Source organism: Mytilus trossulus, chromosome 7 (genome assembly GCF_036588685.1).
Source record: "Mytilus trossulus isolate FHL-02 chromosome 7, PNRI_Mtr1.1.1.hap1, whole genome shotgun sequence".
NCBI classification, from domain to species: Eukaryota; Metazoa; Mollusca; class Bivalvia; order Mytilida; family Mytilidae; genus Mytilus; species Mytilus trossulus.
Genome location: NC_086379.1, coordinates 32539396 through 32556563, shown reverse-complemented (window position 1 = coordinate 32556563; position 17168 = coordinate 32539396). Strand labels below are relative to the sequence as shown.

The window sequence follows — 17168 nt, the reverse complement described above, 5'->3', positions numbered from 1 at the left end:
TTCTGAGCAGATTTTGATAGTTAAAATGGTCACTTTTATTAAAAAAAATAATTGAAGAGAAACAAATTCCTAATTTCATGAAATTTTTATCAAAACATTATAGGATTAGGCTTTGTTAATAAATTTCTATTAGTTTTTTTTTGTTAATGAGAGCTGGGAACAGTCTATCTAACGGTGTGTTCCCAGGTAAAAAAGATATAAAATATACTGAGGCCAGAAGGGAATTGAAATATGGCGAAATGTGAATTTAGATAAAAATATTAAATAAACAAATTAAACCTGTGTGTTTTTATAGCAATTGAACAACATGAAATTAGGAATTTGTTTCTCTTCAATTATTTTTTTTAATAAAAGTGACCATTTTTATGATTTCAAAAGTTGTGATCAGGAAAAATCTACAATAAAAAAATGTAGTTGAAAAGTTTCTTTTCTTGAAATATTGTTTGTTGATATTTAATAAAAGTTATTTTAATTCATGCAGTTAAAAAAATCAAAATAATTTAATCATCCTTTACATTATGCAACACAAAAAGTTTAATAGAAAGAAAAAAAACATATTTTCCCACAGACTTGTTTAATTAAAACTTTAATAAAAAAATATTTAAAAATCACCAAAACTGTGCTAATTATATATATATAAAGCAAAATCCATGGTATTCAATTACTTGACTTCTTCAAGATTTGAACAAATTACCAATGAATTTAGTATCATGAGATGCACAGACAAATGAGACTGCACAAAAACTGCCTTCATTCGAAAGCAGGAGATCAGCACTCTACCAGACAAAACTGCAATCACATTTACCAAATACTTAACCAAGAATACACACCTTGGAAAACGCACCACAGACTAAATTAATACCTGCACCAAGTTAACGTATAATTGTGATATGAAGAGAGGGCAGAAACCTAAAACCAACCTGGAACCACCACCAGACAGAAGGACCAAGGACAAATAAGCATTTACAGGGCTGGCATAACAAGACCAAAAAGACAGCCAAAACAACACATCCAAATACATTTTAAATTATCGATGTGTTCAAGAAAGAGTAAGTCGCCTACGATGCAAAGAAAGTCATGACAGTGTGCAGCAGGTGGCAAGATGAGGGGAAAAGCAAAGAATTATAGATAAAAAGCAGAAAGATTCACCACGTTAAAGGAAACCCTACACAATGGTACAACTGACTATATTCAGTATGATGATGCAGCATCTTACATCCTCAAACTTGGAAACTAAATTTACCTTGAACATTCAAATATATATATGTATATCAGTGCCTTGTACTTGTATGATATTTGTCTTCATTTATTCATTAAAATATGAAATGTTTATATCCAATTTGTCATCTCTTATAAGACTTTTTATTACAAAATATAACACATTAGTAAAAAAAAAAAAACACTTTCAGGAAAAAAAAGAGCAACTATAAAAAGTGGGACACCAAAAATAAAAAAATATCTTTCCTTTAAAAAGTATTTAATGGTCGAATTTGACATCAAAATATTTTGTCATATATCGAGTCATATTGATTTATATTTGGTTTTAATATAAATAGCGTTGAGAAATTTAGAAAAAGCAGTCACCTTTTGGAAACCTTAACTTGCACTACTAAAGTCTATTATACTGGACCTATAGGGCTGTCGATCAGTTTACCAGTTGACTTTGTAGTATTTAGACAAAAATATATTTTTGACTCACCTTTTATAATTGAGAATTTTTAAGAAAGCAGTCAGTGTTTTGGAAGCGTAACCTCACACTACTCATGTCATTATACTGGACCTATAAATAAGACTGTCTACCAGTCTACCAGTTGACTGTGTAGTGTGAGACAAAAATTTATCTCTGACTCATAAATTTAAATATAGAAAATACTTTTGAGAAACTTTTATTTGAGACTTTGATATTTTGAAATTGAGATTAAGTATATTTTATGTTTTAGTAGTTTTGGCATTTATTTTATATTTTACATTTTAAAGAGAAATAGTTTTACTTTGGATTTGTTATTTTGAATTGATACTTTGGACTTTAATTACATTTTTATTATTATTTGGAATTGCTTATTGATTGATTTGTTATCATTCATTTAAATTGTTATAGTAATTAAATTCTGAAAACCTTCCTTGCGTTTTAGCTATGCCTATCAGAACATTAAGTCTAGCGATAGACTGACCCCCTGTCCCTTGGTTCCAGCACATAAGAGTTAGCTCCCCCTTATCTAAAAGTGCTCTCCAGTGGACCTTGGTGACAGATAAACCAGTCACCAAAGTTTCATGATAACTCCTTAATGGATTGTCAGAAAACTGGAAAATCCCCCTTTTTTATGAATAAAATCACATAACTCCCGAACGTTAAATCTAAAATTTATAAAAATCAAAACGGAGGTTATGTCAACAGATATTAAAAATTCACCAAAGTTTTATGAAAACAGCTGAAATTGTTTTAAAGTTATTGTCCAAAAAACGGAAACAAAACCTTTTTATAATGAATACGACCCAAAAACCTCGGAAAACATAAAATCGAAAATTTTTAAAATAAAAAAAGAGATCTCATGTCAATAGGTATAATCAATTCACTAAAGTTTGTTGTAAATTGGTGAAAGCGTTTTTGAGTTATTGTCTGAAAACTGGAAAATCCCCCTTTTTTAATGAAAAAAACTGAAACTTCAAATCTGAAATTTAAAAAAACTGAAACAGAGCTCACATCAATAGATGTAAACAATTCAAAATAGTTTCATGCAAATTGGTTCAAGCGTTTTTAAGTTATTGTCCAACATGTTGAAGACTGATAGGCGCCCCCACAGATGGACAAACAACAGCTGTATACAATAATACGTCTCATAAAGGGGCATATAAAAATGGTCAGATCAAAATGATGGTAAAATATGATCAACTATACATGATGGCAAAAAACTCGAGCTCTGAATCTGGACATTTACTCAAAAATAAAATAATTCTGTGGAAAAAAGATTTTTCAAAGACAAAGGACTAGGGGCTATAAGGGCAATTTTTGGCCCCACCCCCAAATTTCATTTAATTTGTCATGTTGTAAGTCTATACCATAGACCTTCTGAAAATAATTGTATTTTGGGTCTAGCTCGTTTATTCTGTTGCCTAGCAACCACTAAAATGGCGGAGTTAAACTCATCAAATATGATAATTATACGCAGTTTTAATATATCGATTTGAAATTGAACCTGTTTAGCATGTAGTGAACTTTACACTTGTACACTATTTAAATATTACATAATTAATTGCACATTTTTGCCAGATTCACTGTTGTTTCTACCTAGCAACACATCATTTATACATCCTAGCACAAACATTTCCAACTTAGTATGGTTTCAGAGGATTTCAGGCTAGATGAAACCTGTCTCTTTCTTTAGTAATATAGATGGTCAATTAAGTTTCCTGACTACCATAATGAACCCTGAACGGTTGGGGCAAGTATGGACACAACATTCAAGCTGGATTCAGCTCTAAATTTGGATTGTGATTAAATAGTTGACACAGCATAGGTTTCTGACACAGAATGAATGTGTTCTAATGAACTTAAAATTTTTTGTTTTCTCTTAGAGCAATTCACTATGCTGTTGAATATTTATCCTCTCAAAAAAATGTTTGAAGAAATTTTCTTTTTATTTATGAAATTTCAAATGAGAAAAATTGAACCCAATTTTTTTAATCACATCCCCCTTTCCCTTATTCCAAAACTATTCTCAATTAAATTTCTAATGGAGTTTGCAACAATAACTACTCATTTAAATACATCATAAAATATTAAGATGTAAAAAAACTGCTTGTTATCACTGAATGGTAAAGATTATTTTAATTTATCAGTTGGTAGTAAAAAGTGAATATACATTGTATGTAACAAAGATTTTAGTTGATTCTTGACAAAGAAAGATAACTCTAATTAAAAAAAAATATTGCTATTTCACAATATTGTGCAATTAGATATTTCTTGCTTACTATTCTGGACAAAGAAAGATAACTCTAATTAAAAAAAAATATTGCTATTTCACAATATTTCACAATATTGTGCAATTAGTTATTTCTTGCCATTGTGCAATACTGTGCAATTGAAAAGACTTGCTATTGCACAATACTTAATATAATATTTTAGATCCTGATTTGGACCAACTTGAAAACTTGGCCTTTAATCAAAAATCTAAGTACATGTTTGGATTCAGCATATCAAAGAACCCCAAGATTTCAATTTTTGTTAAAATCAAACTTAGTTTAATTTTGGACCCTTTGGACTTTAATGTAGACCAATTTTAAAACTGGACCAAAAATGAAGAATCTACATACACAGTTAGATTTGGCATATCAAAGAACCCCATTTATTCAATTTTTGATGAAATCAATCAAAGTTTAATTTTGGACCCTGATTTGGACCAACTTGAAAACTGGGCCAATAATCAAGAATCTAAGTACATTTTTAGATTCAGCATATCAAAGAACCCCAAGGTATCAATTTTTGTTAAAATCAAACTAAGTTTAATTTTGGACCCTTTGGACCTTAATGTAGACCAATTTGAAAACGGGACCAAAAATTAAGAATCTACATACACAGTTAGATTCGGCATATTAAAGAACCCCAATTATTCAATTTTGATGAAATCAAACAAAGTTTAATTTTGGACCCTTTGGGCCCCTTTTTCCTTAACTGTTGGGACCAAAACTCCCAAAATCAATACCAACCTTCCTTTTATAGTCATAAACCTTGTGTTTAAATTTCATAGATTTCTATTTACTTATACTAACGCTATGGTGCTAAAACCAAGAAAAATGCTTATTTGGGTCCCTTTTTGGCCCCCAATTCCTAAACTGTTGGGACCGAAACTCCCAAAATTAATACCAACCTTTCTTTTGTGGTCATAAACATTATGTTTAAATTTCATTGATTTCTATTTACTTTAACTAAAGTTATTGTGCGAAAACCAAGAATAATGCTTATTTGGGCCCTTTTTTGGCCCTTAATTCCTAAACTGTTGAAACCAAAACTCCCAAAATCAATCCCAACCTTTCTTTTGTGGTCATAAACCTTGTGTCAAAATTTCATAGATTTCTATTAACTTAAGCTAAAGTTATAGTGCGAAAACCAAGAAAATGCTTATTTGGGCCCTTTTTGGCCCCTAATTCCTAAAATGTTGGGACCAAAACTCCCAAAATCAATACCAGCCTTCCTTTTATGGTCATAAACCTTGTGTTAAAATTTCATAGATTTCTATTCACTTTTACTAAAGTTAGAGTGCGAAAACTAAAAGTATTCGGACGACGACGACGACGACGACGACGACGACGACGACGACGACGACGACGACGACGACGACGACGCCAACGTGATAGCAATATACGACGAAATTTTTTCAAAATTTGCGGTCGTATAAAAATTGTCAAATCAAACTGATGATCAAGAGATATGACGACAAATACTCCTACAAAGTATGAAAGTTATAAATCAAAAGGTCTTTCAGTACTGATGTGTTTCAGATGGACAGAGGACCGATACCATTATCATACCCCTAAAGTGTGATACCAGGGGGATACAAAATCTGGAGGGAGTATAAAAAAAATTTGAATGCACTAAGGACTTTATTTGTAAATAGTGAAAATCAGAGGGCTAAATAAGGAAAATTGTTTTATTTGTCCAGTTCTAACCTGAGTTGGAGCAGCTGGTATAATCAAAACAACATGTGTCATCTCTGGATAATCTTTGTAGTCTATATGAATAATCTAAAATAGAAAATAAGTAAATTAGCAATATAACTAGCCTGAAATTTTAGATGACTTAAACTGGATCTTATTTATGGGAAGGTACTTGAAATATTGTCGCTTATATAATCACATTTCCATATTCAGTGTACCATAAAACTCTAGTTTGTATATATCTTTAAAATTTCATATCATAATGAACAGATGTTCTAGTTATCAAGTTTAAGTTACATATCTCAAACTACCTTTGACAAAAAAACTTATAAATGATCAGTGACCCTTACTTTCTGGATAACAAGAGTGCACACGCTTAAATGTCGCCTTCTTTACTAATCATTGATATTATGTTGATAGACCTAAATATAAAGCTTTACTACAACTGTCACATGAACTCAACATTAACCAAAGAAAAGAAACATTGATCAATGAACCATGAAAATGAGATCAAGGTCAGATGAACCATGCCAGGCAGACATGTACAGTTAACAATTCTTCAATTCAACAAATGAAGTTGACTTATTGCTTATAAATTAAGAAAAACAGACCAAAACACAAACACTTAACACTTAGCAATGGACCGTGAAAATGAGGTCAAGGTAATATAAAACCTGTGTAACAGACATATAGATCATAAAATATTTCCATACATCAAATATAGTTGACTAATGCATAAAGTATTAGAAAAATAGACCAAAACTCAAAAACTTAACTTTGACCACTGAACCATGAAAATGAGGTCAAGGTCAGATGACACCTGTCAGCTAGACATGTACACCTTACAATCATTCCATACACCAAATATAGTAGACCTATTGCATATAGTATAAGAAAAACAGACCAAAACACAAAAACTTAACTATAACCACTGAACCATGAAAATAAGGTCAAGGTCAGATGACACCTGCCAGTTGGACATGTACACCTTACAATCCTTCCATACACCGAATATACTAGTCCTATTGCTTATAGTATCTAAGATATGGACTTGACCACCAAAACTTAACCTTGTTCACTGATCCATGAAATGAGGTTGAGGTCAAGTGAAAACTGTCTGACGAGCATGAGGACCTTGCAAGGTACGCACATACCAAATATAGTTATCCATATCCATATCCATATCCAATTACTTATAATAAGAGAGAATTTAACATTACAAAAAACTTTAACTTTTTTTTCAAGTAAACACTGAACCATGAAAATGAGGTCAAGGACATTGGACATGTGACTGACAGAAAGTTCGTAACATGAGGCATCTATATACAAAGTATGAAGCATCCAGGTCTTCTACCTTCTAAAAAGATAAAGCTTTTAAGAAGTTAGCTAACGCCGCCGCCATAGCAACTGCCGGATCACTATCCCTATGTCGAGCTTTCTGCAACAAAAGTTGCAGGCTCGACAAAAATCCTTATTTGACATATATTTTAGAAAATTAATAATGAAAAGGTGAAATAAGATTCCAAATTAATGTGACAAACAACTTCATATTAATTATCCTTAAGGGGGCTCGAGGGTATAAATCTTTTTTTTTTAAATATAAGATTTTGCTATTTTTTTCTATTATTGCGAAACCTATCATAGTTTTCCACAGATTCACCTGCAAGTTACCTGTCCATTTAAACTTTTGTAAGTTCTATTGTCCCATCTAACAAATACAACAGGTATTGTTCTCTGTTTAGTTTATGCAATGGGACCTTTAAATTTCTCTCAAGAGAAATCTATCAGTCACTGATTAATTTACCTGAACAAAAAATTGAACTGTCAATGATGGAAATACATGTACAAATAAGTAATTATAAAACTGCATGTGATGTTGTATTTATTCAATCAATAACACATTTTCAATTTGTTTGATATAAACACTGTTTAAAAATTTAATGTTGATTTCTGATCAAATTTTAACATTTTACCTATTAAAATTTGCTATTTGTTAGTCTGTTCACAAATAAAAACTTAAAATGATAATGTTTACATAAAGGTCTTCATAAATGTATTCTTTATAACTGAAAAACCATGAAAAACATGCAGATTCTTTGAAGCATAATTGCATGCAGTACTTAAAAAAAAATCAGAAATAAACTTTTTATAATTAAATCAGTGCTTATATTGAACAGATTGAATAAATAATATTGATATTGAATAAAAACTGTATCACATGCAGTTTATGTGAGTTTATACATGTATTTCAATCAACAAAGAAGATATTTTTTTGGTCAGGCAAATTAATCAATGAGTGATAGATTTCTCCTAGAAGAAATTTAAATGTCCAAGTGAATAAACTAAACAGAGAACAATAGCTATTGTATTGTTTCAATGGGACAGGTAAACTTGCAAAAGTTTAAATACCTTGGTAAAGAGCAGACGACTCTGTGGAAAACTTTCATTTGGTTCGCTATAATAAAACTTTATGCTATACTTAATAGAAAAATAAAATAAAAATATGGGTTCAATGTTCATTTAAGCTCACAATCTGCCTTGGAAAGATTAGCATGCATTTTTATTTAAAAGGTACATTTTTTCTGATGACCTAATAAAGGGAAAAAATTTGTAAGGGTTCCGCAGAACCCAGTGTCTCGCCTACTTTTGCTGTAAATCGCAGGCTCAATAAAAATAAGGAAAAAAATCAATAAAAATATTCCTCTTGATACTATCTTTTGATTGTAAGAAGCTTCTGTCCAAGTTTGGTAAAAATCTAGGATAGTTAATGAATCTAATAAATGTTTTGAAAACTTTAGCTGCAGACTGTATGTAATGTTAACTGGAAGAAAATCTAAGTCCATTTAAAAGTAAAATACAGAAAAATGGAGTTATTATTACAAAATTTACTTCTGATACTATCTTATGATCATAACTAAGCTTCTGTCCAAGTTTGGTACAAACCCAGGATAGTTTAAGAAAGTTATTAAAATTTTAAAAACTTTAACCATAGAGTGAATGTAATGTTTCCCCACAGAAAAACTAAGTCCATTTAAAAGTAAAATTCAGAAAAAATGGATTATTTTTTTTTACAAAATTTACTTCTGGATACTATCTTATGATCATAAACAAGCTTCTGTCCAAATTTGGTACAAACCAAGGATAGTTTAAGAAAGTTATTAAAATTTTAACCACAGAGTGAATGTTATGTTTCCACGCAGAAAAAACTAAGTCCATTTATAAGTAAAATACGGAAAAAATGGAATTTTATTTTTACAAAACTTACTTCTGGATACTATCTTATGAAAATAAACAAGCTTCTGTCCAAGTTTGGTAGAAATCCAGTGTAGTTTCAGAAAGTTATTATAATTTCAAAAACTTTAACCACAGAGTGAATATTTGTGGACGCCGCCGCCGCCGACGCCGAAAAGTAGGATCGCTTAGTCTCGCTTTTTCAACTGAAGTCGAAGGCTCGACAAAAAAGGTAATATAGAAATAAAAAAAGAACTTAATTACAGAAATCACTTAAATTTTACAAAAGTTTAGTTTAAGTACAGCTTAATTAAAAAAAATAGTAAACAATATAGGTCAATGATGGGTTAAAAGATATTTTTCAATTTTGATGCAAAAAAAATGGCAATTTTTCACCAAAGGGAGAGAGTTTGGAGATTTTTCAATGATATAAACATTTTAAAAGTTATCTGGGGTAAAAAAAACTAGAGGCTCTAAAAGAACCTGTGTCGCTCAACTTGGTCTATGTGAATACTAAACAAAGGACACAGATTGATTCAAGACAAAATTGTGGTTTGGTGATGGTGATGTGTTTGTAAATCTTAATTACTTTACTGAACATTCTTGCCGCTTACAATTATCTCTATCTATAATGAACTTGGCCCAGTAGTTTCAGTGGAAAATGTTAGTAAAATTTTGAGAAAATTGTTAAAAAAATGACTATATAAAGGTCCTCCTTAGGGGTCAATTGACCATTTTGATCATGTTGACTTCTTTTTAGGTCTTACTTAGGTGAGACACTGGGCTCGGGTCAACCCATACAAATTTTCTTATTTGAAGATAAAACTTTGTGAATATATTTTTGTGTTTAAGTTTTCTTTAGAAAATTTGTATGGGTTGACCCGAGCCCAGTGTCTCACCTACTTTTTCTGTTAATCACAGAAAGGGTTCATGATCATTGTTGTTCATGAACATTTAAATGCTCATGAACCTTTCTTGTTCATGAATTGTTCATGAACATTAAAGTTCATGAACATTACTGTCGATTTTCAGTTCATGAATTGCTCATCAAATGTTCATGAAGATATGATGAACTGTTCATGAAATCTGTTCATGAACAGTTCATGAAATGTTCATGCATATTCATGAATTATTCATTATCATCTCACAGGGGTAGCATTAGATCATAATATAAGAAAGTATTAAAATTTTAATAACTTGAACCACAGAGTGAATATTTGTGGATGCCACCGCCAACGATTGCGACCTCGACAGAATGTAGGATCTGAAAACGCATCACACAGTGTAGCTGACTTATATATCTTTTATGTATTCTGGACCATTCTTGTGGAATAATTTGCCAATACCGTTAAGAAATATTACAATTATTAATTCTTTCAATTTCAAAATAAACAGATCATTTATTGAAATCAACCTAGCGGTATAAATAATATTAACAAGAGTGCACATGCTGAAATGTCTTCTTTACTAATCATTGACATTATGTTGATAGACCTAGATATAAAGCTTTATTACAACTGTCACATAAACTCAACATTAACCAAGAAAATGAAACATTAATCAATGAACCATGAATATGAGGTCAAGGTCAGATGAACCATGTACAGCTAACAATGTTCCATAAAACAAATATAGTTGACTTTTTGCTTATAAATTAAGAAAAACAGACCAAAACACAAACACTTAACACTAAGCAATGGACTGTTAAAATGAGGTCAAGGTCAAATAAAACCTGCGTAATAAACATATAGATCATAAAATATTTCCATACACCAAATATAGTTGTCCTAATGCATAAAGTATTAGCAAAATAGACCAAAACTCAAAAATTTAACTTTGACCACTGAACCATGAAAATGAGGTCAATGTCAGATGACACCTGTCACCTTGACATGTACACCTTACAATCATTCCATACACCAAATATAGTAGACCTATTGCATATAGTATAAGAAAAACAGACCAAAACACAAAAACTTAACTATAACCACTGAACCATGAAAATAAGGTCAAGGTCAGATGACACCTGCCAGTTGGACATGTACACCTTACAGTCCTTCCATACACCGAATATACTAGACCTATTGCTTATAGTATCTGAGATATGGACTTGACCACCAAAACTTAACCTTGTTCACTGATCCATGAAATGAGGTCGAGGTCAAGTGAAAACTATCTGACAGGCATGAGGACCTTGCAAGGTACACACATACCAAATATAGTTATCCAATTACTTATAATAAGAGAGAATTTAACATTACAAAAAATCTGAACTTTTTTTTCAAGTAGTCACTGAACCATGAAAATGAGGTCAAGGACATTGGACATGTGACTGACGGAAAGTTTGTAACATGAGGCATCAATATACAAAGTATGAAGCATCCAGGTCTTCCACCTTCTAAATTATAAAGCTTTTAAGAAGTGAGCTAACACCGCCGCCGCTGCCGTAGCCAAGTTGCCGGATCACTATCCCTATGTCGAGCTTTCTGCAACAAAGTTGCAGGCTCGACAAAAACTGATCATGTCATCATGTTTATTTTTTTCATCACATTTTATCAAGTTGTATTGAACATTATTATCATACTCGACTTTTTATACTTATGTATGCAATGTATATGTTTGCATTTTGTTTGATTTTTCATTATGAGGGCCTCAGGGAAGATTAGTTATATAGCTAACTGTGTAACCCTTTTAAAATAAAGTATTGTTGTTGTTGTTGTTGTTGTTATAAATCCTGAAACCAAATTTCAGAAATCCTTGTCAAGTAGTTCCTGAGAAAAATGTGACTAAAATGTTCAACTTAGCTATTTTGTGTAAAATGATACAAGTGTTCGATAAACAGAAAATTGTTAATGGATGAATCTGAAAACGTATCACACGGTATAACTTGGCTATTATGTGTAAAATGGTACAAGTGTTCAGTAAACAGGAAGTTGTTAAAGTGATGAGTATGAAAACACATCACACAATATAACTTACTTATATAAACCCTGAAACCTAATTTCAGAAATCCTAAATTGTCCTGTAGTTCTTTAGAAAAAATTGATGAAAATTTTCAACTTGTACCATTGTGTTTCGAGTGATGAGTCTGAAAACACACCACACGGTATAACTGACTTATATAAACCCTGAAAACAAATTTCAGAAATCCTTGTCTTGTAGTTCCTTTGAAAAATGTGAAGAAAAATTTCAACTTGACTATTATGTGTAAAATGGTACAAGTGTTTTCGGTTAACAGAAAGTTGTTATGTGATGAGTCTGAAAACACACCACACGGTATAACTGACTTATATAAACCCTGAAACATAATTTCAGAAATCCTTGTCTTGTAGTTCCTAAGAAAAATGTGATGAAAATTTTCAACTTGGCTGTTATGTGTAAAATGGTACAAGTGTTTGGTAAACAGGAAGTTTTCGAGTGATGAGTCTGAAAACACATCACACAGTATAACTGACTTATATAAACCCTGAAAACAAATTTCAGAAATCCTTGTCATGATGTTCCTTAGAAAAATGTGAAGAAAAATTTCAACTTGGCTAAATATGTAAAATGATACAAGTATTTGGTAAACAGGAAGTTGTTAAGTGATGAGTCTGAAAACACATCAAACAATATAACTGACTTATATAAACCCTGACACCAAATTTCAGAAATCCTTGTCAAGTAGTTCCTGAGAAAAATGCAATGAAAATATTCATGGGACGGATGAACTGGCAGTCTGACAGAGGGATGAATGGACAGACAGAGGTAAAACAGTATATCCCCCCTTTTTTAAAGCAGGGGTATAAATAAAGTGGGGGTATAATGACTCATTTGAACACTTGTGAAGTGTTTTAGAATTGTTAACAAGCACTCTAAACTTTTATTTGATGAATAACAATGGTGTTTTCAATGAAAATACAGCAAACAACCACATGCACACCGGATTAGAAAAAATAGGAGTGTCATAAAGACCTTTGCGAATAGAAACAAGATGGGTTATTTTACCTGAAATATCATGGCGAAAAGGGGGATGTAGACATTGTACAAGTGCAAACTATATGAGCCTGATTACAATACTAAATATAGTTATCCTTTTACTCATAAGTGAAAAATTCACAGGGAAAAATAACATATGACATATGGCAGACGTAAACTTTGAACCATAAGGTATCGTACAAGATATGACAATTTAATATTTTAACTTTCAGGTTGAAATTTCATGGCAATGTAAAAGATCCCACAATGGAATATTTTCCTGTGGAAAATATTCTTACAATTTCATTTGTAACATTTTTCCAACAGTATATTTCATCTGGATAGAATTTTGCTTTGTAAACATAAACATTGTTAATTGCTTATTTCTGACGTATTGTAATTGGACAATTATTCCACATTACTAGTCCCCCCAATCCTCCCTATATATTGCTCCTGTTTCTATTTAGGAATATGTTGTGAATACTTAGATGCTTTCCCTTTTGGGGCCCGAACAAAAAGCTGAAAAGATACAGTGCAAATGAAGCATCTGTTTTACACTAATCAGAGATCAATGGGGCCCAAGATATGTTAACTGGTTCTTGGTTAGAAGTATAAACTGAACAAACACAGGTTTGGGACAAAGAATTTTCTTTGCATAAAAATATAAACCAATACATGTAAACATAATTACAAACAAAGCAAATTCCAGTTGAAAATCTGTGGTACTCCAAAGTAATACCCCAAACCTGTGTAAAAGTAGAAAGTAGGACATGCGTTAGAAAATGCTAAGACTGAGGGCTGTTGCGGAAACATTCATTTCCTTAGAAAACTGAAGAAAAACTAGACCTGTCATGTGTGTGTGCCTGAGAGCCTAAAGATAAGAAAGCGGAGAGAATGACAGGACATGTGAGGAACAAGGTGATGCACATACAAAGGGGTGGATAGGCATTCCTTCATTAAAAATTGACATAACTTTTACTCATGCAATCTGGAAATGGCATCAACTAAAACATTTTGCTTCCCAGGCAAATGAATTGCTGAAAATTATTAGCAGCAGATAGCCAAAACAATTAACGCAAAAAGGACATCAAAAGTTTGTTCCTAGAGGTACACTTATTGATACAGGCAACAGCTGATGCATTATCACAATAAATATAGACAGGCCTATTTTGCCAGCACTTAGCCCAACGTTTGACTGCCAAAGCCACTGCAAGTGCTTCTTGCTCATTTATATGCAAAGATTGCGCAATTGGGAAATCCTCTTTCCAATTGACATAAAACCAATCAGTACCAAAAACCCCACCTGCACCTGTATTGCAAGCATCTGTGTAAACTGAGGTAATAGGGTCAGTATTAAGGAAGATAGATTTCCCATTGAAAGTTGCCATAAAATTGTACCACCAATGGATATCTTTCAAAATATCGCCGCCTAAGCGCATTTTGTGCCTGTCATGCTTGAGCTGCATTATGATGTCAATGATTCTCAGGAGAAAAACTCTCCTGCTGTGAACTACTGACAAAGCCTAGTTTGACTTGTCCGGCAGGGACTGCAATTGTTTCTTAGAAACATGCTTGCCTTGCTGAAAACTTGCTAGTTCCCGTCTTAATCAGGGGCGGATCCAGGATTTTCAGTTAGGGGGGGCGCAAATTTTATTTTCGCCGAGCGGAGCGAGGCGAAAACATTTTTGAGGTTGTTTTAGGTTAAACTATTGACATATTCTTCTAGAGGGGTGAACTGTAGATATCTCGAACTATTGTGTGGTAAAATTAGCGATAAATGAATGTTTCAAGCTGAAACCGCCTTAATCCACACCGACAACAATCTACAGATAGACGGGCAGACAGACGGACGCAAAGTGAGACGAAACAGATCATAATTGCTCACCTGACCAATATATTTTTCAAATCAAAATTTCTACTTTTACCATCGATTTTTAAATGTCTTTTCATACTGTGTTCGCCATAAACTAAAATAAGTAAAGAATGAGATGCATTTACGCAGTTATATTTATTTTCTTGGGATCACAAGCATACAGTAATACGGTACAGAATTCGGCTAAATATTTAGGTTGCAAGTGAGAAATAAATATAGACACAGAGATACAAATTAATAAACTAACCTTTCATTACAGTACCGATATTATAAAAAAAAATCTCGCTGCTTTCTTGATGAAATTGTGAAAGTGAGTAAGGGATGTTTTGGAACTTCAATTTTCAAACAAATACAATGTAATTTTTTTTCTTTTAACTTCTAAAAACCTATTATAATTGTCAGCAAACACAGCTCCGCGTTTGACACCTTCCTTCCTTTGAAATTATCTATAGAACTTTAATAAAGCGTAGGTCAGTTGATTAGTAATCACGTTGATTCTGTTAAACTGACTGTTTTATATACTTCAATTTGTCACGTTAAAAAAGATTGAATGGTCTCTTCTGATACTTAAATATGTTGAAGTCAACCTATGCTTTGCAAATTTTAGGGGGGGGGGGCGCACGCCCGCCACGCCCCCGCCTAAATCCGCCCCTGTTAATTCATCAAGTTTTTTAATAGGTAATCTTAGTTCCAATGTTGTGGAGTATATCTCCACGCCTAAAAATACTAATTTCTGGCAAGGGTCAACAACCTTGGACCAACTAATAGAAAAACCCAACTTACGCAGCAAGTAAATTAAAATCCTAGGTAAAAGTTCACAGCGCTGCTTAGTTTTTTCGAAAATGAAAAAATCACCCAAATAAGCTATAATGGTAAAACCTCTGCTTGACATCATGCGCCTGTGATAGCCTATGAAAAATGCCTGGTGCAAGTTTTGAACCAAAGGGTAATTTTTTATCAATAAAGGTATGGGTCTGACCATCAGGAAAAGTCCACCGTAAACCAGTGACCTGTTGACTATGATATCTAATGCTAACAGATCTATAGCCAATTTTAAATCAACTTTGGCCATGAAACAATTTTTTTTATTAATTTTAGTGCAATATCAACAGATTGAAACTTTTGTTTTTCTACATCCCCTGTAAAATCATTTACAGCAGATCCAAGTGGTCTGCTGCAGTCATGAATTATCCTTACACCCCCATCACATTTTGCAATAATACCTAAAGGGCTAATAATTTTAGGTGTGGACTTAGCAAACTCATAATTTCCATTTTCAATTTCAGTCAAAATCTGTTGATGAGCTTTTTTTATATAAAGGACTTAAAGGATTAGCTGAAGGGTGATTTTTCGCCGAAATGTTTGATGAAGCCAAATTATCTTGAACAATGTTGAACCCATCTTTAATGCCTTGCAAAAGAAAATCTTTATTGTATACAGCTGGTATAGGATAAATAATCGAGGATCTGTGTCTGTGTCAGTTCTCCAGTGCTGAGCAGCTTGTACATTATTGACAAGTTTGCCCTAGACCATTGACACAGAGACAGAGATTCAAGCTTTGGCCTTAATGGCCCAGACTTAAACACTTGTTGCCCCCCCCCCCCCTGATGCATTGAAAATAAGGCGTTCCTCAGGCATACTGGTCCCCCTATATCATTACAAACAAAATCTATAATATCTAAATGATTGACTTTACTGTCTGTGTTTGAATGTTTTAAATAAAGGAGTATCATGGCCACGAAGGGTTCAAAATGGCCCCGTCTCATAAATAGACACAATTACTGCAGAAGATCACTTACAATATAGGGTAGTTCATAAAATGATAACCATTAAACTTGTAACTGTGTTTGTAAATTTTCCAGAGCGTTAGAAAAGATAAGGGTACAATGGTATTTTAGCCATTTATGAGTAACGTAAAAAGTTGTTTTCATCAACGTTCTAGTAATTTTAAAATCGTTTCATCACAATAATTTTTTAACATTGAAACAATTCCTTGAATCTCTTCCATGTTTGTTTTTCGTTCATTGGTATGTACATAAAAAGGCCGTTATGTTAGTTTTCTCATTTGAATTGTTTAACATTTGTAATTTCATGACCTTTCATAGCTGACAATGAGGTATGGGCTTTGCTCATTGTTGAAGGTCATACAGTGATCTATAGTTGTTAATTTCTGTGTCATTTGGTCTGTTGACGAGATTTTGATTGATTAATTAGGATAATCTCATAAAAGCAATTAGTAAACGAGTTTTCACATGCAGTAACAACTGGGAAACCCCCAAGCTGATCCGATCAAATAGCAGACAAGCATTGCACAAAAACTCATTGTGTATTAATAATCTCTTTATATAAAACAGTTCCTACCTTTTAATGTTATAAATCCAATATGAGAATTTGAGTCAAATCTTTGAACATAAATTTGATAGTCATGCCCGTTAAATGTTACAAATGTGTCATA

At 32.4% G+C, this 17168-nt stretch overlaps 1 protein-coding gene across 1 annotated transcript in view; it reads right to left on the bottom strand.

Annotated features, from left to right (window-relative positions):
- The window catches only part of LOC134724961 (GPI inositol-deacylase-like), a 144785-nt gene that overhangs the window by 81025 nt on the left and 46592 nt on the right, over positions 1 to 17168 (bottom strand). Inside the window, exon 17 of the mRNA XM_063588380.1 lies at positions 5665 to 5739. Coding sequence (XP_063444450.1) covers positions 5665 to 5739 — 75 coding nt within the window. The remainder of the gene's footprint in view (positions 1 to 5664; positions 5740 to 17168) is intronic.